This window comes from Urocampus carinirostris, chromosome 20 (assembly GCF_059441175.1).
Source record: "Urocampus carinirostris isolate Australia breed hairy pipefish chromosome 20, RoL_Ucar_1.0, whole genome shotgun sequence".
In the NCBI taxonomy this organism is placed as follows: Eukaryota; Metazoa; Chordata; class Actinopteri; order Syngnathiformes; family Syngnathidae; genus Urocampus; species Urocampus carinirostris.
The window spans coordinates 17,033,071-17,058,724 of NC_142368.1; the positions used below are offsets into that span (position 1 = coordinate 17,033,071).

Below are 25,654 nucleotides of genomic sequence, written 5' to 3' on the forward strand. Positions count from 1 at the left end.
GCGGCCTTCAGCTCATTTGCATTTGTAGGTCTGGTGTCTTTCATCTTCTTCTTAACTACATCCCACAAATTCTCGATGGGGTTCAGGTCAGGGGAATTAGCAGGCCAATCAAGGACAGTGATGCCATGGTCAGTGCACCAGTTACTGGTGGTTTTGGCACTGTGGGCAGGTGCCAGATCATGCTGGAAAATGAAATTCTCATCTCCATAGAGCTTTTCAGCAGATGGAAGCATGTAGTGCTCTAAAATCTCTTGGTACACAGTTGCATTTACTCTGGACTTGATGAAACACAGTGGACCAACACCAGCAGCTGACATGGCTCCCCAAACCATTGCTGACTGTGGGAACTTCACACTGGATTTCAAGCAAACTGGATTTTGCTCCTCTCCAGCCTTTCTCCAGACTCTGGCGCCTTGACTTCCAAATTAAATGCAAAATTTGCTTTCGTCTGAAAAGAGGACTTTGGACCACTCTGCAACTGTCCAGTGCTTCTTCTCCATAGCCCAAGTCAGACGCTTCTTCCGTTGTCTTGAGTTCAGAAGTGGCTTGACCATGGGAATACGGCTATTGTAGCCCATTTCCCTGACACGTCTGTGAACTGTGGCTTTTGATACCTGGACTCCAGCTTCAGCCCACTGTCTTTGAAGCTCCCCCAAATTCTGGAAGCGGCTCTTCTTCACAATTTTGTTAAGGCTGCGGTCATCTCTCTTGGTTGTGCAGCGTTTCCGGCCACATTTTTCCCTTCCAACAGACTTTTTGTGGATATGCTTTGAAACTGCACTCTGTGAACAGCCTGCTCTTTGAGAAATTTCTTTTTGTGTCTTACCCTCCTGATGGAGGGTATCAATGATGGTCCTCTGGACAGCAGTCAGATCAGCAGTCTTCCCCATACTTGTGATTTAGTTTACTGAACCAAGCTGAGTGTTTTTAAGGCTCAGGAAACCCTCGCAAGGTGTTTCGAGTTAATTAGATGATTCAGGTGATTAGTTGAATAGCCTACTTGTATACTTTTTCATGATATTCTAATATTTTGAGATAGGATTTTTGAGTTTTCTTAAGCTGTAAGCCAAATTCAGCAATATTAAAATAATAAAAGGCTTGAAATAGTTCAGTTGATGTGTAATGAATCCAGAATGTATGACATTTTTGTTTTTTTAATTGCATTACAGAAAATAAAGAACTTTATCACAATATTCTAATTTTCTGAGACAGTCCTGTAGATAGATAGATAGATAGAAAGAAAAAAGTCAGACTTTTCGATCTTTAATCAATTAACCGATTGATTGTTAAACTATTGTTGGTGAGCTGCTCTGTATTAAAAACTAGTAAAATCCTGCACCCTTGACCACATATGTTTATTTCTTCTTCAGGTCCGTGCCGTGGATGAAATGAACTATGACTTTCAAGCTCTTGCTTTGGAGTCCAGAGGAATGGGAGAGGTAGGCTTTTTTATTATAGAATAATGTTTTCTAATTATTAAGATATACTCTAAATGATTCATCTTAAGACTATCAAAGATCTCTAAAATACATAGAATTTTATTTTGTATTCATTTCTACACCCCGTGCAAATACCTTCTCTAATCTACCATTTTTTCTTTTGATTTCAAGCTTTTGCCAGCAAAAAAGCTCTGGGATTCCGACGAGCTTGCGAAGGACGGAAGGAAAGGAATGCTCCTCGGAGAGGAGTGGAGGGACAATGCATGGGCTACTTCACGTGAGTCATTCCTATTCATGATCCGTTTTTAATAACTCGCTTAGTAGATTTCTGACGTCAGCGTATTTCTTTTAGACCATTCAGTCTCCCAGCCCATCATGGTCCAGCAGCGCCCGGGTCAGGGTTTCCACGGGAACGGCGATGCTAATTCTGTGCTCTCGCCTCGCTCGGAAGGCGGAGGCCTGGGCGTCAGCATGGTGGAGTACGTCCTGAGTTCGTCTCCTGGCGACAAAATGGACTCTCGGTACAGGAACGGCGGCTATGTGAGTTGGGGTGTTTCAAATTTTACTTGTATGTTTATTAATCTGTGTCCAGAAATGAAATGAGCTGCAAAAATAGTATACCTAGTATATATGTTTTGTTATTATGTTAGTACTTTTAAGTTTCTAGAAGTGGAGCTAAACAATCACACGCTGCATTCCAAAAATAGGGAATTCTGATGTATCATACTCATATGGTATCTTATACGACCTCAGAGAGAACGAAAGCTGCAAAAGCTTCGTTTCCCTGGTCATGTTTTTACTTATCCCTTAGCACAAGCCTTAGCAAATAAAAGCAGTAAAAATAATGCAGCCGAGGCGAAGAGAAATGCTATTGGCTGAACTACCTCCCTCAATGTCTATCTGCATTTTCATGATGCAGTGACACAAACCAATAATATACACAGCTTCAGCGACACAGGCTGAGGAGATCTTTTTTTCCTCATGGCATGAGGCTCTTTAACTCCATCCGACGGAGTAAAGGCCCACATTAAACCACACCCCCCACATTGCATATTACCGTATTTTCATTGCAGTGTGTATTCTGTGTAGCACTATCTAGATCAGGGGTAGGGAACCTATGGCTCGGGAGCCATATATGGCTCTTTTCATGAGTACATATAGCTCCGAAATAAAATGTAACTATCGCACATCTCTCTGTGGCGTTCCAAAGTCAAGTGATTTCATCCCGATTTTGGTCCATATCAAGCCGAAGCAACTTAATGCAGAAGTTCAATAAGAAACCATTTAAACTGGTAAATAAAAACACTGGCAAACGACTTTGATTGGGTGAGCAGTACAGGTGGGCGGATCCCTGCACACAGCGCAAGGCACTTCCTTCTCTCTCTTTCGCTCAGTGCACACTACACCGAAAGTGAATATGACCATATGCTTATCCTTTGCAGTAATTTGTGACATTTTTACAAAAGAACTTTGCATGCACATTGTTTTGAAACCGTTATTAAGGACAAATTTCATGGAAAAAATTGCCTCAACACTCTTAACTGAAGGTGGAATACAAATTGTAAATGGCATATTTACATTGACACAGGATTTGGCATTATTATCATTGCATACATTTGATTAAATCATCAAATGACACACAGTGAAATAAAATGTGCAGAATACCGGTAATTAGCTTTTGTCCAGAGAGCGTGTTTGGCAGATTTTTTTTCCAATTTTGTCTGAAAGTATATGATGTGGCTCTCTTAATTTCTTTTTAAAACATTTTTTGCTTTTATGGCTCTTTGGGTCAAAAAGGTTCCTGATCCCTGATCTAGATACTCTATATAACACGTTACATTGGGTATTAACACGTCACATTGGGTATTTGTATTGTATTCTTTTGTTCTCCAGTGCAGGGATACTGCTGGAAGTGTGAATTTCCCTGCGGGGATGAATAAAGTATCTATCTATCTATATCTATATCATACCAGCATTTTATATGATGTCAACTTATAGAAGACAGGTATCTTATATGGTAAATGGTCTGCATTTATATCTTAGAGGTATAACCCTAGAAATGCACCAACACCGCAACATTTGATTTAATATTTTTTTGGGTATGCAAAAATGTTGTTGATGTTGTATAGTGGGGAAAATGCCATTAAGAGGGGACAAATAAACAACTAATTCCAAATAGTAAGGTAAGAACGTCTTAAGGAGGTAGACCGCTGTATCCTGGAGCTGGATAATAACATTATATAAACCGCTTTCTGTAAACATTTCACATTATACAATTTCTTAGAAATGTATCGCCGGTTGGCTATTTTCAGAACCAATCCCCAAGTTTTCTCTGGGTGATTTTTTTTTTTTTTGGTTCACCCTTAGCCCAGACCATCTTTCATACTGATACTTGTGGTATTTCTAATACAGGGTGGAGGTGATGCGGACCAGGACGGCCGAGAGAAAAACGATGGCCCCGAGAAAGTCTCTCCTTTTGAAGAAGACAAAAGTCCTGAGATGAAGGTGGGGGACGACGGCGATCCCGCAATGGCCAACGGAAGGGGTTTATTAAACGGCATGGACAGAGATTGCAAAGACTTCAAGTACGTTTGCAACATCTTTGATGGGTTTATAACATGCTAACGGAACTCGCTTGCGCTTCAGTCCAACTCCGGGTAGCCGCCAGGCTTCTCCAACAGAGGCTGTGGAGAGGATGGGCCCCAATCAGTCAGGGTTGGAGATGATGGCCCAGCACCACATCCACGCTCATCACGCCCACGCACTTCAACAGCAGAACCACAACAAGGGCCCAGTGGAGGACTTTCAAAACCAGGAAGCCCATGGCATGGGCGGCATGGAGCAACAAGCCGGCGTGGAATCCCTCCAGTTTGAATATGCCGGCAACCAGATTCAGGTGGACTCCTCCGGTACACCGATGGGATTATTTGACTATAACTCACAGCAGCAGGTCCGTGTTACAGAATAAAAAACGTAGGTTCATCCGCAGCAGATTCTTAACCCTTTTGGTCTTCTCTCCAGTTATTTCAGCGGTCAAATCAACTCACCGTTCAGCAGCTCACTGCAGCCCAGCAGCAACAGTATGCCCTGGCAGCAGCTCAACAGCAGCACCTTGGTAAGTTTGACCTGATTTTACCGAGGGGGTTGTTTTAATCAAGTACAGTAGACACCCCGGTATACATTATTCTGTTCTGAGGTGGTGATCGTACTTTAAAACTGTCGTATGGAAGGGGATACAGCTACGCAACTTGGCGAGGGTAGTGATTTGCGTGCTTTTTTTCGTATTCTTTAAATCGAGTTTTGTTTCCGCGGTTGTCATGTTTTTGCTTCTTCTTTTAACATTACTGCAAGTTTTGAGACTCATAGCTAAAGAAATTCAACTTTGTTCAACAAGATCCTGAACCAAACGAAGCGAGAGGAAGGGAACATTTTGGGGGGAGTTGTTGAGCCAATAGCATATCTGCATTTTCATGATGCCTTGACACAAACCAATAGCAGACCAGGATCTTGTGTGACATCGACAAGGAGCAGACAGGCATCTTTGAGACGTGCGAGGCTGCAAAATAATGTTGATGTTGTGTGGTGAGGAAAATCTGGTACAGAGGGACCAAAAAACATCTTTTTACACACGTAAAGTAAACTCAAGGTGGGGAGGCCATCAACCAAGGTTCTTGTGTAATTGATTAATCCAGTGGTGGAAACTACAAACTAGATTACTGTGCTGTATTCTGCTAATAATTTGAATCTCACTATTGATTTTATTTTCTCATAATTTAGCTGGCCTCGCCCCTGCATTTGTGCCAAACCCTTACATCATTAATGCCGCACCTCATGGAGCGGATCCCTACACCGCAGCAGGGTTGGCAGCGGCAGCTACTCTTGCAGGTAATATCCCACACCCTTTCTCTTTAAATCGATCACGCCTTTTTATTTTCTGTCCCCAAAAAAACGAGAATATAATATCCCGCCCCCCAACAGGGCCCACAGTGGTTCCACCACAGTACTACGGTGTCCCTTGGGGTGTGTACCCAGCCAACCTTTTCCAGCAACAGGCCACATCTACTGCCAATCATTCTGCCAATCAACAAGCATCCAATCAGGGACCAGGACCTGGCCAACCTCAGGTAATGTCGCCAGAATAGGCTGCCCCAACAAATGTATTTGTGAACATTTTACCTCATGATCACACTTTTTTTATTCTCGTAGCAGAGACGGATGATAGAGAATGGCGAAAACAATATTGAAGAAAATTTTGTTAGTATTGTGCTCGTAGTTGTCAATAAATGATTTTAATTATTCCCACATGTATTAAACAATGTTTTTCACCCTAAATGCTTAGTTTAAACTGAGAAAAAGTTTACCCAAAATTTATATCGCTTTTTAATGAGAAATTGGGACAGTTGTGAGTTATCCACAGATTCACCGTTCTCACCTTTTTAAGTACTGACCCATTTTCATGCCTGTTTTTTGCTCGGCCCTACCTCAAAAGTTTCAATTAAAAATAAAAGATAATTTTCAATAAATAAAGTTTATAGTAATAGAATAAATGCTAATATAAAATACACATCAAATGTATTGCCTTAATTTTCATGATACAATAATACAACAAAATCCGAGGGCTTCTCCTCTCAGTGCAAAGTAACATAAATAAAAAAATGTAAGAAGAGATTGACAAAAATAATTTATTAATGATGTATACTGAATCTGTGCATATTCTCGCCAGCAGTTGTACAGTACATTGTTCTTATGATTTCTTAGATGTTCAAGGTGGTAATGCAGGGTTCGCACAGGTGCTTGAAAGCCTGGAAATTGCTTACATTTTTCTGTTGTGTTTTCAAGGATTGAAAAGTGCTTGAATTTTGGTTGAAGTGCTTGTAAATGTTTGAAATTGTTGCCCAACTGTGCTCTTCGGTGGCTTCACTTTTTAATCTCAGTTCTTCTTCCTTTGTAATTTACTGCAGCTGGCATTAGATTGTAGTGCATTGTCCTATGAAGCTTCTTCACACCCTGTGGGTCGCTTCAAGAGAGCCGGTGCATGCTACACCTGAGCAGGGCACTATAAAATGTTTATTAATTTACTATGGGCCATGCAAAAAATTAAGGGAATGATTTCCCAGTGGTGAGTTGTCATAGGAAACGCTTTCTGCAAATGAAAATGTGGCTCCTCCATCCATTCATTATCTGCACTGCTTTTCCTCAGTAGGGTCGCAGGGGTGCTGGAGCCCATCCCAGCTATCCTCGGGCAGTGGGAATGGGACACCCTGAACTGGATGCCAGCCAGTCGTAGGGCACACAATGACAGACAACTCGCTCGCTCATTCACACTTAGGGACAATTGGAATGTGGGAGGAAACCGGAGTGCCCGGAGGAAACCCACGCAAGCACGGGGAGAACATGCAAACTCCACATGAGGTTTGATCTCATGACCTCAGACCTTTTACCCAGACATCTCCTGAGGAAGGATTAGTCTCAAAACAACTATATTCGCGATTTAGTCAAGATTTAAAAATCCGTCTTGATAATTGCACGCGCAAAATTAAAAATTGCAGATATATTTTGTGGCTCTGCAAAATACATCATTCACACTGGGTTGTTTCCTTTTAATGGTCTTTGAAAAGTTAGAATTTTGGCTTTGAAAGTCTTTAAAAGTGCTCGAATTTTGTAAAAGGTGTACGAACCCTGTAATGGCTCTTGGGAAGAAACTGTTTCTCATACTTTTGGTTTTAACTTTGATGCACCTCTAGCGTCTACCAGAGGGCAAAATAAAATTATTATTAAAAAGGGAATATAATATATTATGTATATGTGTATAATATGATATTGTTCCATGTATTTTTAAAGTGATTAAGCTTTCTTTCTCCAGGTAATGCGCACAGGAAACAACCAGCGTCCTCTCACGCCCGGCCAAGGTCAACAAAGTCAGCAGGAATCTTTGGCGGCTGCTGCTGCCGCTGCCAATACCGCACTGGCATATGCGGGAATGCCCGGTCGGTGCTAGTCCAACCCACCCCGGCACCGTTTTTCAGCTATTAGACTAACCCGTTTCATTTCTCAGGTTATCAAGTGCTGGCCCCTGCCGCGTACTACGACCAGACCGGCGCTCTGGTAATGGGCCCCAGCGCCCGAACTGGCCTCGGGGGACCCGTTCGTTTAGTCCAGACTCCGCTCCTGATCAATCCTGCAGCAGCGCAGGCGGGTAAGTACAGTGTCAGTATATGGACAATTCAGCGTGCTATCCATTACTTGGAAGAGGTTTCACAACTGATCACATGTATGCCATGTCCAGGCTTGTAATTTGCCCCCTTAATATTCTTTTATGTATACTTGTGTATACAGTAGTTTATAGTTTCTGTTTTTTACGCTGGCAACTGTGTGGACATCAAATTAAGAATTTCATTGTGCAGGGAAAGGTGGTTCTTTACTGTGCACATGACAATAAACACTTTGAATTTGAATTAAAACTATTTAGGACGGGAGATGGCCAGTGTGCCACCTAAGGACAGCTGAGGTGCTCGTGGACCTGTTCTCAAAATATCTCACAAGTGATGGGTTCTTGGGATTTTTACAAAAGTAATTTTAAAATAAATAGAAAATACGAATTGAATGAAAATTAAAGAAACGCATGTGTAAAAAAGTAAAATAAAAGAAAGAGCTCATATGAAAGAAATCAAACTGAAAATTATAAATGTATGAATAGAAAAATGATTGAAAAAATAAAGCCAATAAAAATAATTTAAAATAATGCATACAATAAGAAATAACAATTAAAAAAAAAAAATCAAAATTACATAACATGTTCAGACTTTTTTTAAAATTGTGTAACAATAACCCTGATATATATATTTTTCCAAGTGATGATATTTGGGTGTTGACAGTATAGTTTAATTTTTATGAACAGCATTTTGTGAGCAAGACCAAAGCCATTCCCTGGCGTTCATTCTTGGTGGGTTAAAAAAAGAAAAACACATCTGACAAAAATAGAAGTTGGGCTCACCAAATAACCCAAATTGGGCAGAAATTTGAACACGCGCCTTATAATCAAATGTGCCTTAAATGTGGACAAATTTGGAAATGCGGTTACTATATTTGTGCAATTATAAATTGTTTGATACATTTATAGTTGACCAGAACAAAATGTAGTTGTCCACAATTGCATAAAATGGTGGATGCAACAGAAATAATACCCTGATTGCAACGGGCAGAGCGCCGTATCTGACAAATGGCATTTTGGTTTATCTCATTCACACATTGAATAAAAATTGGTATACATTTTTGTTTAGCTTTGTTTTATGCTCAGACGATGCATTGGAAGTGACAAAGGGTTTAAATGTGTGTGATCATGCATTCGTTCATATTTTACTACGGCCAAAATACTTTCCACAATGCCTTTCTCTTCATTCAGTCCCGATTCTTGTGCGTGTTGTTAAAACTTCAGCGATCCAGGATTGTTTTTCTGTGGTACCACGGACCGGTTTAATGTCTGACAATATTCCTGCGGCCTGGCCCAAATATAAGACTAAGTATTTTGTACCGCTACTAAAAATGGTATGATGATCAGATAAAACCAAATGAAGGCTACATCCTCAGTGAAAAAGTGGAAAGGCTCTGGCGTGCTTCCTGTTGTGATATGGAATTGATTCCTGTTGCATCCAATGTTGCAAAATTGTGATATGTTCTGATTGGTCATTTATTGTACAAATACTTTACTCACTTACATTTTGTCAAGTCATGTTTATTTGTAGATCTGATCACAAAGAGTCTCAAATGGCTTCTAATCATATTTCCATGTGCCTTATAGTCCAGTGTACCTTGTATATGAAATAATTATCACAAAAGACATGATATAAATAACATATAACGTCGTTTTTTTCAACTTACTGAGGAATCTAGCCTTTGAATTAACCATTTCTTGCCCTTGTGGCCAGCAGCTGCAGTGTCTGCATCGGGTTCCGGCAACAACATGTCAGGTCCGCCGGCCAACGGCATGTACCGCTCCATGCCTCAGCCGCAGCCGCAGCCACAACAGCAGCAGGCTCCTCCACAGAACAGCGGCCTGCCCTCCAGCTCCTTCTACGGCTCAGGCTCAGTCGCCAACACCTCCCAGAGCAGCTCGCTCTTTTCCCACACATCAGCTCCACCCCCTCCGCATAGCTCCTCGCTGGGCTTCAGCGGTACCGGCAACTCACTCGGCGTGGGATTGGCGTCCGCTCTCGGGGGATTCGGATCTTCAGGTCGGGAGACAAGACGACCTGTGGGGTTTGATTTCAGAATTTAAAATCATTTCCTTCTTCTTTCAGTGGCGAGCTCCACGAGTAGCAGTGTGTCACGCCGGGACTCCTTACTGACAAGTTCCGACCTCTACAAGCGCGGCAGCAGCAGTTTAACTCCCATCGGGCAGCCCTTCTATAACAGCCTGGGTTATTCGTCCTCCCCAAGCCCCATCGGACTGACCCCAGGGCACTCGCCTCTTACCCCTCCACCTTCTCTTCCTTCTTCCCACGGGTCCTCCTCTAGCCTTCATCTAGGTGAGAGGAGCACGTTTTTCTCCCGTCATAATGGTGCCTCAGTTTTGGAAAGACGCCACCTTCGACTAAAACTTTGGGGGGGGGGGTGCCTTCATTTTCGACCAAATTTCAGTTTTGAACGGCCCCCGTCGAGCCAAGAGAGCATTCAAACCAAAAGGCCAGGCTAAACTAGCTCTTGGAGCAGTTAGTTGCAGTTACTAGTTACCTCATTTAAAAAGTAATTACTGTACCCTTCAGATTACTGACACCATAATGTAGCGCATTACATTGAAAAGAACTATGTAGTCCAAAAAAATAGCACACTTACTCTCAACGAAGCAGACCCTTTGAAACAGCTTTAAAATAGCCACATAGTAAAAGAAAAAGAAGAGAAACGTGTACACTAACCTGTTGAAGCAGTAAAGCCTTTAGATTTCTTGAACTGGATTGTGCAATCTTGAGAGCCTCCAATTGGAACATTGAGCAGAGGCGCTCCATATCCATTTTGGCTCCAGACCACTCAAAGATTTACTTCTCCATATCTAGGTCCTGCCAAGTAATTATTTTTCCTCCCGGTGCATTGCGAAAATAATGTTCTAAATAAGACCGAAATTCAGCGTTTACTCAATTCTGTGCTCACATTTCCATTGCACAAATTATATATTTTTTGTCTTCTGTAATAGTCAAGTCATGTTTATTTGTATAGAATAGAATATACCTTTTTTGTCATTGTTACAACATGGGATATAGTGTGACAACGAAATTGGACAACTCCAGTTCCACATTTTACAGTGAGGATAAGGAAAACAAAGAGATAAAGGAACAAAGAAGATGTTTTAACTGTCTTTGTTGTATAGGCTTTGTTTCCTCCGGAGGGGGGGGGGTATGAGGGGGTGAGGGACAGACAGAGATGGGCGGATCCAAGTGGATGTTTGATCTTACCGTATACACGGTCCAGTGTTTTTTTTCCCCCTAATTGCTCAGTCCACGTATTGAATGGATTTGGGAAGTACAGTCCATAAACATGCCCGATTAAAGTAGCGGGCGACGATAAAAGCTCCGTTGGGGTGTGAAAGCTGCTGTTTATTGATAGCAGCGGGCAGGGCATTTAGCGCTGTACTAACGTTAGCATCCGGTGGAACGTTAGCATCTGGTGGAACCTAAACAGCAAGCACAATGACCACAGTTGGCTCTCTCGGTAGATAGAAGCGTCTACGCGATACCGCTAGAAACTCTATTGAGTGAGCAGTGTGTGTCAATGATTCGGCCGTTATTGTAGCGCATAGTCCCAAACCCCTGTTTTTACCGGAGTCTCCGTCTCATTCGTGCCGGTGAAGCGTACGTCCTGCTAGTTGTAATGCGGCGTCGGGAAAGACAATACTCCGTGATGACAAAAATACTCCAATTCCGGACGCTGTTGGTGGCGATCCGCAGCTCAAATTCACTCATTTTGTGGACAATGGATCTGGCGTTGGTTAGGAACATGCTTGGGAGCGCTGGTCTGTGTGGTCGCCTTCTTAGCCCAGACCCGACTGGCAGCCTATTACTTTTGCTACGTCGTTGTCGGCAGGCAGATCACCCAGGGAGATCCGGTGGTCTCTGTATATCCCTCGGGATGTTGTGGATGTTATTGTATTTGCGAAAGGAGTCGAAGGGAAAATTAGCTAATGCTAACGACCAAACCTACAAATGTTAGTCGGCAATAGCCTCTCGTGTTAGGCTCAGCGATGCTAACTGCTAAAGTGAGGCTGGATGGTAATGCTAACTCTTACCTGGATAGAATGTGCCGTATTTATTTGTTTTAAGAATAACTGACTGAATTTGAGAAGTAAATTGCCTTAGCTTTCAGACAAATTTCAGCTTTTGATCGGCCCACTGCGAGCACAGAGAGTGTTTGAACCGAAAGGAAATAATGTTCCCCTAAACGTTTTTGTTGTCCTTAAGCCATACACACAATGCTAGAGTGACAATTTGCAGAGGACAGAGTTGTTAATAAAGTGGCTAAACTAGGCAAAAAAAAATATTGACAGGACATGGAAAGGTGGGGAGTTCATACCAATAGTTACTATTGTTCTACTTATACATTATTGTTATTTGGAAGAGTTAAGAAGATGCATAAGCAAGGCTAGCCTGAGAATTAATTGGAGAACTGATGTAGCTGCTAATAAAGAGCCTGAACTGAACAAGAGGTTTATTGACTCGACCTGGAGAGGGGTCAGGTTTGGATCAAGAGGCAGTATTGTTCCACTCATTGGTTGTAAAAATTGTGATCAACACACCCTGTTTTTGTCATCCTAGGCGGCCTGACAAATGGCAGCGGGCGCTTCATCTCTGCAGCGCCCGGCGCCGAGGCCAAGTACCGGAGCGCCGGCGGGACGTCCAGCCTGTTCAATTCCAGCAGCCAGCTCTTCCCCCCGTCCCGACCCCGCTACAGCCGCTCGGACGTGATGCCGTCCGGCCGCAGCCGTCTCCTAGAAGACTTCCGGAACAACCGCTTCCCCAACCTGCAACTCCGAGATCTGCCCGGACACATGGTGGAGTTCTCTCAAGACCAGCATGGATCCAGGTTAGGGGAGGAACTTTTGTTGTTATTTCGGGATGTTTTCGGGGATTGTTCGATGTAGAAAAGCAGTGGGATATTTGACATAAATTAGACAATATAAAATTGACTAAATTGAATTGAATAAATTATGATTTAGAAAAACATTTTTCACTGAATATAAATTTAAACACTATATACGGTACATGTTGCCTTCCTTTATAAGGTTTGTGTAAAGCTTTTAATTTGTTGCGGATAAAATAAAATGTTTTTTATTAGGTTCAATATGGCTCATTCAACAATTTTGCCCGCCAACCCCTAGTTTGTACAAAGATGAAACTATTCTGTAAATTTTGTGCCCTAACTCCTTGGAATCCAAATTAAGAGATGATAAAAGTATATATGTTACTTTTTCTTGAGCAAATACAATTCCCTGTCAATTATTTTTATCCTCGTTCTATCTCACACAAGGAATATGTATGTACGATTACAATTATTCTATTTAGTGTCATTATGCTCTCCTCCCAGATTCATCCAACAGAAGCTGGAGAGGGCCAGCCCTGCCGAGAGACAGATGGTTTTCGGAGAGATCCTCCAGGCAGCCTACCAGCTGATGACGGACGTGTTCGGGAACTACGTCATCCAGAAGTTTTTTGAGGTGGGTTGCGACCCCTGACTTTCCTCGCTGATCCCATTTTAACATTGTGGCTTCCATGTTCCAGTTTGGAAGCGCAGACCAGAAGCTGGCTCTTGCAACCCGCATCCGTGGCCACGTCCTCCCTCTGGCTCTCCAGATGTACGGTTGCCGGGTTATTCAAAAAGCCTTGGAGTCCATTTCTTCTGACCAGCAGGTAATTGTAAGTGAAATTTATTCTTAAAAAGTCTGCATGCTTTCATAATTCTTGGAGGATGTCGATGCCAAAACGTTTTTTTATTTGGGGGGGGATTTCAGAGCGACATCGTTCGTGAGCTGGACGGCCACGTTTTGAAGTGTGTTAAGGATCAGAACGGGAACCACGTGGTGCAGAAGTGCATCGAGTGTGTCCAGCCTCAAGCCTTGCAGTTTATTATAGATGCCTTCCAAGGCCAGGTACGTTGACTAGATATTATTGGATTTTAGTTAAAATGCAAATTTTTCGCAATGTTTTGAACCATTTTATAAAAAGGTAAACAATTCCCCAAAAATGGTTATTGTATTTTCTTTTTAAATCTAATTTGGATTTTACTTTGTTGTTGTTGTTTTGCTAGATGTACATTTGTTTCAATTTTTCGACGATATTAATATATATTTTTTTAGTTTGTTGGCATTACCTTTTCAGATTTTTTTTAACTTTTCCTTGTTTTTTAAATTGTAAAAAATGTAAAGTCTTTTGTTATCCTAGATTATTTTTTTTTTCTCACATTTTTTGGAGATCATGGAAAACACTGATGACAAATTTCTTGCATTTTATTTTTCATTGGTTTTCTTTTACATACTAGATTTTTTACTATTTGTCAAATGAAATGTAAGAAAATTTCAATTGTCATTTTAAAAATAGTATTTGTATTTTTGATTTGATAAAAATATACATTATTAGGTGCATTGGGGTAAAAAAAATGGTTCTTTATTGTCAGTTTTCATTCAATTTGTATATTTTTAAAGATCAAGCTTTTCCTAACATAAAAAATAAAGTGGTTCTGATTAAATGTCATAATTTATTAAGTTTTGTTGATTATTTGTTTAATAAGGAAATAAGCTCAATTATAGCAGTGTCTGAAATTGAAATTTTAATTTACGTTTCGTAGTGTCATAAATTTTGTTAGCTTCTTTAGAATCTTTCTTCTGGGGCTGAGGTTTTGGCTTGATTCCTTACCCCTTATTCAATATTCTTGTGTTCTCTGTTGCGTCTACTTTGGAAAATGATATGCAAATGCAAGACCTTATAACGCTTTGGAAAGTCCGGAAGCACAAAGTTATTTGATGCAGGCTTCTGATTGGCTTCCGATTATGCAAATTGCCATAAGAACAGAAATTCTGAAATGTCCAAACCAAACGAAGATTTCAAAATCGGAATAAAGCAAACGTTTGATCTGAAAAATAATCTTTTCTTTTTTTTTCCTTGAAAAAGTTGTCGGCCACCCGGGCGTAGACGTTTAGTAATTTGTACGCCTGATGTAAAAGATGCACGCCCCGGGCGTCCGGGCAGGCGTTATTTCAGACACTGATTATAGAATAGAATAGAATTGTCTTTATTTTCATTGATAACTACGTTGTGAAACATTGCATGCAACAAGATCTGATATGGCACTCCAGGGTAAAGCATGCAATAGAACGACTTTCAGGAGAAAAACGATAAGACTATCATGAAAAATAGGGAAAAAATTATATATATATTACAACATAGTGCTTGGAAAAACAGGCCTTGGTTATAATAATGCAATCAAGAAGAATAGGGCATTGTTACAATATTGCTATGAAAATAAGTGCAAAAACATTTAGCAGTAGCAGTTGAACAAAAAACAATATAATTCACAAGGTGTTTTGTATAATATATATAATTAGATAATAGATATTTGCATAATTATCTGTAACAATTTTTGTTATAGTAATAATCCTAGTGGGGGTTTGGTTTAAACTGAAGTTTTTTTTTCTTTTAAAAAAAGGATTCCTGTATGTATTTTTTTTTTTTTTTTTTTTTAGTTTATCTATTGGTTTTGCAGGTGTTTGTCCTCTCCACGCACCCTTACGGCTGTCGAGTCATCCAAAGGATTCTGGAGCACTGCACCCAAGAGCAAACTCTCCCAATTTTGGAAGAGCTGCATCAGCACTCGGAGCAGCTGGGGCAGGTAAGGGAAAGTCCAGAAAAAAAACAACCCATGTCTCATCATTTGTTGAGCATGCCTCCAACATTTCATTTAAAATCTAGAAAAAAAAATTGTGTGTGTGCTTTGTTAGCCTTCATTACATCTTGACGTGTGAAATATTCAAACATCCCCACTCCCTTCCCTCTCCTTCACCTATCCCATCCAGAAATATCAAGGCGTATCATTGGAGATGACCCCCAAAACATATTATACAGTGTCCCGTGATGCACTGTTCAAGGTCAGAACAATTTGCCTCTCTCTCTCTCTCTCTCTCTCTCTCAAGGATTTCTATCCCTTTTTCTTTCCTTTCCAGTTGTTAGGAGTCCATCATTTGCAGTGTTTCTCCTTCTTTTCCTTTCTTGCTATCGGCAACAGGGATTTCCAAAGGCTTTTTCTTCTTCTCTTTTTAAATATCCTTTTCCTAACATGTTTCATTTGATCAAATTTAATGACAGTAGACCCCCGAAATACGACATGAAGCTGTTCTACAGTGAAATATGTATACCGGGGGTAGAAAATTAGACTTTGAGCCTCCGGTATCCCGGATGAAAACAATAACAAAATAGTATCCAGTGACATTTTGTGCTTTGGTCAAACTTGGTTCACTGATTTGGGTAGTTTCATAGCACATTGTGTTCTGCAGAGGAATATTCCTTCTATTGCTAGAAAGCTGGAACTCTCCACCTGCTAAACCTGTTCAGGAGCCTCATGTGGGTTTCTGGCGCTCCCTAGTGGCTCCCTGGCGCTTTTTCATAATGTTTGATCATGAAATGAATCAATATATGGTTTGTGTAGGATGAAAGCGGAAGGTAAATGCAGTCTTCCATAATGGCTACCTGATGGCAGCAACGTATTATGTAAAGTGAAGTAGATCAGTGCCTTTATTCATAAAGTTTTGTAATAAAACACATTGTTTTTAAAATTACTTTTTGACAGTACAGACATTATTTGTATAAAAATGTCTAAAGTAAAGCACATTTATATATTTTAAACAAATACTTAAACCTGTAAGTTGGGTTGGTTCTTTAGTAGTAAATAAAGGTTTCTACTCCCCTTCGATCGCTATAACCCTAGTAATACCGTATAGTAAGTACTTCTTACATGAAACGAGTGTATATAACATGTTAAGAATATATAAAAATTCTATTTTTTGTGTGACATGACTTGAGCTGGTACAGTGGAGTAGTGGGTGGATGCAGAGGGAGAGAAGACAAAAGATTATAAATGGTAAACAATATACCCAATTGTTGATTGCTTCAGGCAGGGACCTTTAAAATTTGATCACAAACAGTGGGTTAGAAAAATGCATGTTTGGCATTGAATGCCTCAATTGCTTAATTTTAACAATTGATTAAAACGAGTTTTACACCTAAAACATCATTACGCCACCCAATCTCAAGTGGGAGATAAGGAAAAATGGCATTTTTGCCTAAATTGTCATACTGGGTTGAAACTACTAAAAAAGAAATACAAAAAAAGCTTTAGCTTTGTATAGGCAATAAGATTAAAATACATCAGAAAAATTAGGCTAGGCCTACTAAAGCTGAGTCTAGATCCTTTACTGCCCTCTAGCGGCCAAAGGGAGCATTTGTTTTGAATGTATTTAAAAAAATCCCAACTTTTCATAGAAATGAAGTAGACTCACTTCTTTCTTTTTTTGACATACTCGGAAATTTATATTGAGACGGCTTGACATGCTTGGGTTAGGGTCTTACAACTTAGCAAGGGTAGCAATGCGTGTGCCTCCTTCATACCATGGTGGTCCCAGTAGCATCAATTTATGTCTTGAGACCCATAGTTATTAAATACGGTGCAAACAAAAAAGTGTTGTATCGCTGACCAGGTTCATGAAGGACATGAGATTTGGAAAGGAATGAAGAGAGAAGGGGATTGTGGGAGGGAGTTTAGCCTTGTACAGTGACGAAAAGGAGTGTTGGGAGAAAAATCTTGTTTCCCACCGCAAAGTGAAAACATAGTGTGTATCCTGGGGGTCTACTGTAATCGCAAAATCTCCCAGGAAATCTAAGAGCAAATTCCAACGAGCCAATTGCAGCGTCCAACCCAGGGTTGTCAAAATCATGGTAGCCACATGGTAGAAAAAACACTCTGTCAAGGTCTGGACTGGTAGATTCAAGTGAGAGAGATTGTGTGCGAAAAAAGATGGAAAGAAAGTGATGAAGAGGGCACAATAGAAACAGAGAAAGAGAGAAAGATGTGAAGAAAAAGGGAGAACTGAAAAAGAGATAAAAGACAGGAAGAGAAAGCAAGAGACAGGGATGGAGAGAAAAAGGACAGACTGACAAAGAGAGTGAATAAGAAAAAGAGACAGAGATCGAGGGAAAGTAAGAGATAAGGGAAAGAGAGAGAAAGGAAAAAGATGAGAGAAAGAGAAAAAATAAGAGGGAGAGAAAGAGGTGGTAGGAGACAGAGAGAGACAAGAAAAAGAAAGAAACACAGCATCAGTGATTGGTACCTGGCTTTGGCGACATCAAGTGGACATATTTAAAACCGCAGCCCATTTTTCTCTTACGTCGTCTCGCGGGCCTGATCCAGCCCACGGGTCTCAAGTTCGACACCCCTAGTGATTTTTGCAAGCTAGGGGCATCAATTTAATCCGACCTTCCGCAGTGATGACATCATAGTCAACTTTTTGGGGGCGTGTCTCATTTGTCTCCCCCCCACGCATGATCTTACCGGTGTCGCGCCATTTTCTCTGTCGTGAATGTGCCGGGGCTATCTCTCATCGGCCCCTGGATTTGCCCCCCTCCCGCAGGACCAGTACGGCAACTACGTGATCCAGCACGTTTTGGAGCACGGTCGGCCCGAAGACAAGAGCAAGATCGTGGCGGAAGTGCGCGGCAAAGTCCTTTTGTTGAGTCAGCATAAATTTGCAAGGTAAGACCCTACTCTTAAAGCCACAGCGTGTGTGATATAGCACTAGCAGTGGTGTCAAAATCAGATTCAGAATATTCTCAGTCCTCGTGAAAAAGACCACGGTTTCCTTCTCTAGCCATTCCTCTTAGCCACTTGGTCGTAGGCGATGTCTCGTAGCTAGCCGCTTTTGTTATTGTAAGCTGTGTAAATAAAGATTTTTTTGGCTGAGCAATACATGTGAGAGTAATTGAATCCTGTTATCCAGGAATCTGGCACCTTTATTCCCCCTCTGTTATAATGGCGGCGCCCTCTGTTGGCTGCGGCTGCATCGACTCGCTACAACGGGTCAGGTGTATCGACATTTCGTTCTGTGTACATTGTTACAAAGAATGACAATACAAAGGAAATTATTATTATTATTATTGACTTCTGTGGCAACTTGTGTTAGCCACTTGGCTGCAGGCTGTAGCTTGCCAAGTTAGCCTTTGTTAGCTTCTCTTGCATCGTACTTCAGTCACTTGCACGGTTGGTCACGCATGACAACATTGCTGAGTTTTATGATTCAGGCATATGGTGGTTTTCCCCTCTGTTTCCTTCTTTAGCCACTCATGTTAGCCACTTGCTTGCTGGTTGCGGCTTGCCACTAGCCGCTCTTGTTAGCTGCCGCTACATCTATCGGTGTCACACGCTGGTCATGTAAGTTAGAATTGTCGAGTTCCGTGATTCAGTTATCTGCCCCTTTCCCCCCACACTCTGTTTCCCTCTCTTGCCACTCATGTTAGCTATTTGGCTGCAGGCTATAGCTTGCAGCTCATTGCTGTGGTCATCGTTAGCTGCTACTTCATCTTGAATTGAGCACAGCCGGCCATGAAAGCCGACATCGTCCTGTGATTCTGGCATCTTTTTTCTCCCCCGTTTCCTTCTCTAGCCACTCGTGTCCCTGAGTCCATTGATTCAGCGTCCTAAAGCTCATCAAATTCAATCGTTTATCAGCCTTTTAGTATTTGCTGCTGCTAAAATGAGCTCGGACAAACTGCAGCTATTTCAACCGCTGCGGATGTATCCAGCTAGCGTTCAGTCTTTTGTTGTCGCCGGCGGGGATTAGCACCAGCTTTTATGTCCTGTTGCCGAAATTTTGAAATTATGACGGTATGCTTCTGCTCCCCCATGTGGGGAATTTTCACTCACGGTTCCTTTAAAACTCAAGTAAGCATGTTTTTTTTTTTCTTCAGCAACGTAGTGGAGAAGTGCGTGATTCACTCGTCACGCGCCGAGCGAGCCCTGCTGATCGACGAGGTGTGCTGTCAGAAGGACGGCCCCCACAGCGCCCTCTACACCATGATGAAGGACCAGTACGCAAATTACGTCGTGCAACGGATGATCGACATGGCCGAGCCTGCCCAGCGCAAGATCATCATGCTCAAGGTGGGCGGGGCCACATCTTTCGTAGTTCCTTTGAGTCCGCATTGAGGGCTTTGTAATTAATCGAATTCATTCGATTAATTTGTCTTGTGAAAATCATCAATTTAGTCGAGTATTTATCTCCGTGGTTGGCAACTTTTTTTGAACCATGGACCGGTTTAATGTGTGATGATATTTTTGCAGCCCACCACCCCTAGTACCAGGTTTTGTACAGGTTTTGAAGTAGGGCGGCAAGGAACTGTTATTTTATTAATCCATGAATTGGTCAATAATTTGTTTGGATTAATATATGAATCCAATTTTTTTAAAGCCATTTTTAATATCCTCCTCTATTCAAATATTGAAGTTTTGAAAAAAATGGAAAAATAGTGCACAAAACAACAGAATATTCTAGAATATAAGACATTAAAACAAGTGTTTGTCGAGTAACAATGCTGTACACCTGCAAATGTGTAGGATACTTTATATATATATATATATATATATATATATATATACTGGACTGTCTCAGAAAATTAGAATATTGTGATAAAGTTCTTTATTTTCTGTAATGCAATTAAAAAAACAAAAATGTCATACATTCTGGATTCATTACACATCAACTGAACTATTTCAAGCCTTTTATTATTTGAATATTGCTGATTTTGGCTTACAGCTGAAAAAAACTCAAAAATCCTATCTCAAAATATTAGAATACTTCCTCAGACCAAGTAAAAAAATAATTTTATAACAGCAAAACTAAATCAAACATTTGAAAATGTCCATTGATGCACTCAGTACTTGGTTGGGAATCCTTTTGCACGGATTACTGCGTCAATCCGGCGTGGCATGGAGGCAATCAGCCTGTGGCATTGCTGAGGTGTTATTGATGCCCAGGATGCTTCGATAGCGGCCTTCAGCTCATTTGCATTTGTAGGTCTGGTGTCTTTCATCTTCTTCTTAACTATACCCCACAAATTCTCGATGGGGTTCAGGTCAGGGGAATTAGCAGGCCAATGATGCCATGGTCAGTGCACCAGTTACTGGTGGTTTTGGCACTGTGGGCAGGTGCCAGATCATGCTGGAAAATGAAATCCTCATCTCCATAGAGCTTTTCAGCAGATGGAAGCATGTAGTGCTCTAAAATCTCTTGGTACACAGTTGCATTTACTCTGGACTTGATGAAACACAGTGGACCAACAGCAGCAGCTGACATGGCTCCCCAAACCATTGCTGACTGTGGGAACTTCACACTGGATTTCAAGCAACTTGGATTTTGCTCCTCTCCAGCCTTTCTCCAGACTCTGGCGCCTTGACTTCCAAATGAAATGCAAAACTTGCTTTCGTCTGAAAAGAGGACTTTGGACCACTCTGCATCTGTCCAATGCTTCTTCTCCATAGCCCAAGTCAGACGCTTCTTCCATTGTGCATGCTTTGAAACTGCACTCTGTGAACAGCCTGCTCTTTGAGAAATTTCTTTTTGTGTCTTACCCTCCTGATGGAGGGTATCAATGATGGTCCTCTGGACAGCAGTCAGATCAGATTGTGATTTAGTTTACTGAACCAAGCTGAGTGTTTTTAAGGCTCAGGAAACCCTCGCAAGGTGTTTCGAGTTAATTAGATGATTCAGGTGATTAGTTGAATAGCCTACTTGTATACTTTTTCATGATATTCTAATATTTTGAGATATGATTTTTGAGTTTTCTTAAGCTGTAAGCCAAATTCAGCAATATTAAAATAATAAAAGGCTTGAAATAGTTCAGTTGATGTGTAATGAATCCAGAATGTATGACATTTTTGTTTTTTTAATTGCATTACAGAAAATAAAGAACTTTATCACAATATTCTAATTTTCTGAGACAGTCCAGTATATATATATTCCTAGTGGGAGGTGGCTAGAGTCATTTCTGACTCTTTTTGGGAGATTGATTCAGAGGAGGGCATTCCCAGCCCCCTCGCTCAACCCAACTGAGGTGTTGGGAGTCATTAGGTGACCAAACCCCCCAATTCCAACCCCTAATGCTGAACGCCAAGCAGGGAGGCAACAGGTACCAATGTTTAAGTCTTAGGTATGACTCGGCCGAGGCTTGAACCAGCGACCTCCCAGTCCCTGAGCGGGCGCCCTACCATCTAGGCTACCGAGCAGGTATACTTTTATAAAGTGCAGGAAATAAAAGGGGCAACGTCGCAGGAGAAATGTTAGTGCTTAGTCGAATGTCATTTTATCATACATTGACTGTTTTGATCCCGAGAGTTGCGTTTCGTTGTCTGAAAAGTACTATACAATTTTTGATTTGCTTTTGCAATGCTGTCCGCTAATGTTTGCAAGTGTGCAAATTTTTAGCTAAACGCTAAAGCTAGGCCAGTTGTCGAGGCGCGTTGCAGGAATACAGCGTTGACCGAAAGTATTGGCCCCCAAATACTTCTTGTTATTTTGCTGCGTTTCAGGCTTTCGACTTAAAGCTTAAAAACAGAAAATAACAACATTTTGGACACAATCATGAAGTGGAACCAAATAATATCCACATTTTATGTTAGAAAAAAAAAGAAAGGTAAGTTTTGCAACAATATTGATCCCATTTTCTCCCAGCTCTGCCAACTGACTCCAGAAATTACCTAGATGATCCAATGTCTACCTAAATGACTAACGATGACAAGAGTGTAGTTGTGTGTCATTCAGTCTCAGTTTAAATTTACTTGCTAAGTGATTGGCTCAGAGGTGTGTGAAATAAAGCACTGGAGAAAAGACAGCATGAGGAAGACCAAAGAACACACCAAACGGGTATGGAATAAAGTTGTGGACAACCTTAAAGCAGGAATGGGATACAAGAAATCGACTGGAGCACTGCCCGAGCAATAATATTAACATGGAAAAAAACATAAAAACACTGCAAACCTACCAAGACCTGTCCCATCCCCCTTATTTTTTGGCCAAAAGAAGGAGAAAACTAATCAGAGAAGCAACCAAGAGGTCCATGATCACATTGTGTCTTACATGTTGAGTCTTTGAAATTAGATTTTTAGTTTGGCACCTGAAATATGGCAATATGTCAGAAGGTTCTTAGAGGGGCGATACTTTTGCAAGGAAGTGTATGCGCAAAAACCGACCGGGCCCGTTTTTTTGGGGGGGAAAAAAAATAATAATTACGTGTTCCTCCAACCCAGATTCGACCCCACATCGCCACCTTGCGCAAGTACACGTACGGCAAACACATCCTGGCCAAGCTGGAGAAGTACTACATGAAGAGCGGTTCCGAGTTGGGGCCCATCGGGGGCCCCACCAACGGCCTCATGTAGCCGACGGCACGGATCTCCAGGTTCTTTGCAGCCTCTCTCTCTCGCACCTTTGTGTCCTGGAGGGGTAAACTACCAAAAGCACAAGCCCGGTAATTTCTATTTGTACATTTTTGTTTTACCTTGTAAATTCCCTGTAGAAAAAAAACAACACATTTGCTAACCTATTTAAAAAAAAACGAAATCGCCATTTGCTTTTTAAACCCACCGGGAAATGGAATATATCTTTCATTAATATGATTCAGGGTCTTGGAGTTCTTTCTGAGAGGCTCCCCCATAATTTCCTCCATATGAGAATTTTCGATTTCACAAAATGGTTGAGGCACTGATGTTACGCTTTAAATGTCTTTTTTTTTTTTTTTTTTTTTTTTTTTTTAAATCTTATTTTTTTCTCCAAGGATCGGGATTTTAATTATTTTCATGATCCTTAAAAACTGAAACGGACACTTTTCCCAAGAATTTCCGAGAGTTTCCTACGACAGAGCAGGAAATCTTATATATATATATTATTTTGATGATTATGTTATTCAAGGTTTTCCATTACTTTACTTACTTTTGTAAAAGGGCCCTGAAATTTCTCAAGAGGGAAACCGAAACTTAAGTTTCGATTTGTGGTCGTGGCACTGATGGCACGCTTTAAACAGCGATTTCTAGTATCTTTCAAGGAGGGTATTTTTAATTCTTTTAAGGATTTTTCTGAATTACCTCCCACAATGCCCATCTCTTTTGTTTTCTTTCCCCAAATGTCAAAAAATGAGACACAATTCCCGTTTTGATTTTTTTAAAACGACTAGAAAATCAAGTATGTATTCTAATATATTTCGGGGTCTTTCGGCGGCTCGGAGAAGCTCCGGAATTTTCTGATAATTCGACCGATTCCAACCTTGAGTTTGGATTCCGTGACGGCACTGATGGCACGCTTTAAACTGCTTTTTTTTTTTTGATAAGGGGGATTTGATTTTTTTTCTTACGTATGCCGAAAAACTGAAATTTTGGAAATAAACGAGACTCTATTCCCGTTTTAAACTGACCGGTATATCAAATATGTATTATATTTTGGGTTCTCGTGGAAGGGGGAGGGGCTCCGGAATTTCCCGATACCGGTACTAACGCGGAGTTTCGATTTGATGGCGTGGTTGAGGCACTGATTTGTTATTATTCCTTCTTTTTACATCTTTTACACCGAACACTGCTCTGAGCTAACTTTCTGTACTAATCGTCTTTTTCTTTAAAAACACGCAACAACTAAAGTAGTAGTTTAGCGCATCTTATCGTATGGTTGATCGTTGCTTTCCAGTACGGGCGACAAACTCACCCCCGCCGGTGGTATAGTCCATAGGGCGGGGCTCGTAATTTTCCGCAAACGGGGATTTTAACGCGTTTGTATTTTTCGACTCGGGCGTGGGAGGGGGGTTTGGGGGGGGTCACACTATTTACACCGTGTCCTTGTAATTCTTTGTAGTGATTTGTAGAATACATGTAGTATATGTGCAGTCGGTCATTGTAAGATTTATTACGATTATTAGCGCGAGCAAACAAAACAGTCTAGTGGTGTTCCGATGAGCCTCGCGACCCGGTAGTGACGCTTTTATTCCCTCTTGTACAGTTGTACATTTGTGTTTATGCTGTAAATGGGACGTCTTTGACATTTTTAGCCGGGGGGAGGGGGGCGGCCGAGTGTGCATTTTCTTCGTGTGTAAATTCATCACTCCTCCCCCCCTTTTTTGAATATTATGTACACAGTTTTATTTGAGCGTTATCACACGAGGAAAAAAAAAAACGATTTTTACGGCTTCGGAATCTGGAATTTGTTTTCACGGGGGGAAAAAAAGGCTAGCCTCCTTTTGGAATGGAGCTGCTGTAACACCTGTTGATAGAAAACGTTAAAAAAAGAAACTTTCTAAATCAGAGGCTGCCTTTACGTCCCTCGGATATTTTTGTACAGAAAAAGGCTGTATTTTGGAACGGCGACTACCTTGTAATAAAAAAAAACATGCATTGTAAAATATTGTCAATTATATAAATATGAACATATGAGTTTTTTTTCTCACACTGTCAAAAAGTCGTGTACATTTTTCTGGTGGCCTTATGTACATTTTCCAGCTGTTTAGATGAAGAAAACAAACTCATTTTTTGGGGGGGAGGCAGAATTGTGACTATTGTATGATTAAATTGTTCTTCTAACACTTGAAATGCCTTTTGTCGTCTATTTGGATCTGTTATGCATTAGACCCCCCCGGGATGCAGCAATCTCCCACCCTTATGACCATTTCCCTTTAGGTTGTGGAATAAGATGTCATACCAAGCTTGAGGTGATGCTAAAGGGAGAAGTAACTAGATATCAACGGAAACGAAGAGGACACACAACAACCTATCGACATTTCAGGCATATTCTATATTTCCATCTATCTCTCTCTATCTATATCTCTCTCGCTCTCTGTCTCTCCAGCTATCTCTCTCTCTAGCTTGCTCTCTCTTTCTCTAGTTATCTATCTCCATCTGTATCTCTCTATCTATCGCTCTATATCTCTCTATGTTTCTCTCTATATATATATATCTATATAGATCTCTATCTCCATCTATCTATATATCTCTATCTCTCTCTGTCTCTACCTTGGTCATATCCCTCAAGAGGGGTTACCGACAGCGAGACCAACACATACAATAACAAATAAAATAAAAAGAAAAGAAAAAAGGGAATTCACCCTTTCCTTTCATCTTTGTTTCACTCAAGGTTAACACATCAACCTTCCTTTTAG

The 25,654-nt window shown here is 41.0% G+C and overlaps 1 protein-coding gene across 5 annotated transcripts in view; it reads left to right on the forward strand.

Moving 5' to 3' along the window:
* pum2 (pumilio RNA-binding family member 2) overlaps positions 1-25,088 on the forward strand; it is a 29,302-nt gene extending 4,214 nt beyond the window's left edge. The window contains exons 3-23 of one of the 5 annotated variants that reach the window (XM_088324577.1): positions 1,371-1,439; positions 1,611-1,716; positions 1,792-1,979; positions 3,852-4,024; positions 4,086-4,389; positions 4,461-4,554; positions 5,217-5,324; positions 5,418-5,563; positions 7,303-7,426; positions 7,495-7,635; positions 9,365-9,670; positions 9,737-9,964; positions 12,242-12,509; positions 13,011-13,140; positions 13,205-13,339; positions 13,435-13,572; positions 15,183-15,308; positions 15,493-15,564; positions 18,100-18,221; positions 19,433-19,625; positions 22,767-25,088. In XM_088324577.1, coding sequence (XP_088180703.1) covers positions 1,371-1,439; positions 1,611-1,716; positions 1,792-1,979; positions 3,852-4,024; positions 4,086-4,389; positions 4,461-4,554; positions 5,217-5,324; positions 5,418-5,563; positions 7,303-7,426; positions 7,495-7,635; positions 9,365-9,670; positions 9,737-9,964; positions 12,242-12,509; positions 13,011-13,140; positions 13,205-13,339; positions 13,435-13,572; positions 15,183-15,308; positions 15,493-15,564; positions 18,100-18,221; positions 19,433-19,625; positions 22,767-22,898 — 3,303 coding nt within the window. In that variant the 3' untranslated portion in view covers positions 22,899-25,088. The remainder of the gene's footprint in view (positions 1-1,370; positions 1,440-1,610; positions 1,717-1,791; positions 1,980-3,851; positions 4,025-4,085; positions 4,390-4,460; positions 4,555-5,216; positions 5,325-5,417; positions 5,564-7,302; positions 7,427-7,494; positions 7,636-9,364; positions 9,671-9,736; positions 9,965-12,241; positions 12,510-13,010; positions 13,141-13,204; positions 13,340-13,434; positions 13,573-15,182; positions 15,309-15,492; positions 15,565-18,099; positions 18,222-19,432; positions 19,626-22,766) is intronic. The other 4 variants (XM_088324579.1, XM_088324578.1, XM_088324580.1 and 1 more) reach the window with 4 other exon arrangements.
* Positions 25,089-25,654: the final 566 nt, after the last annotated feature.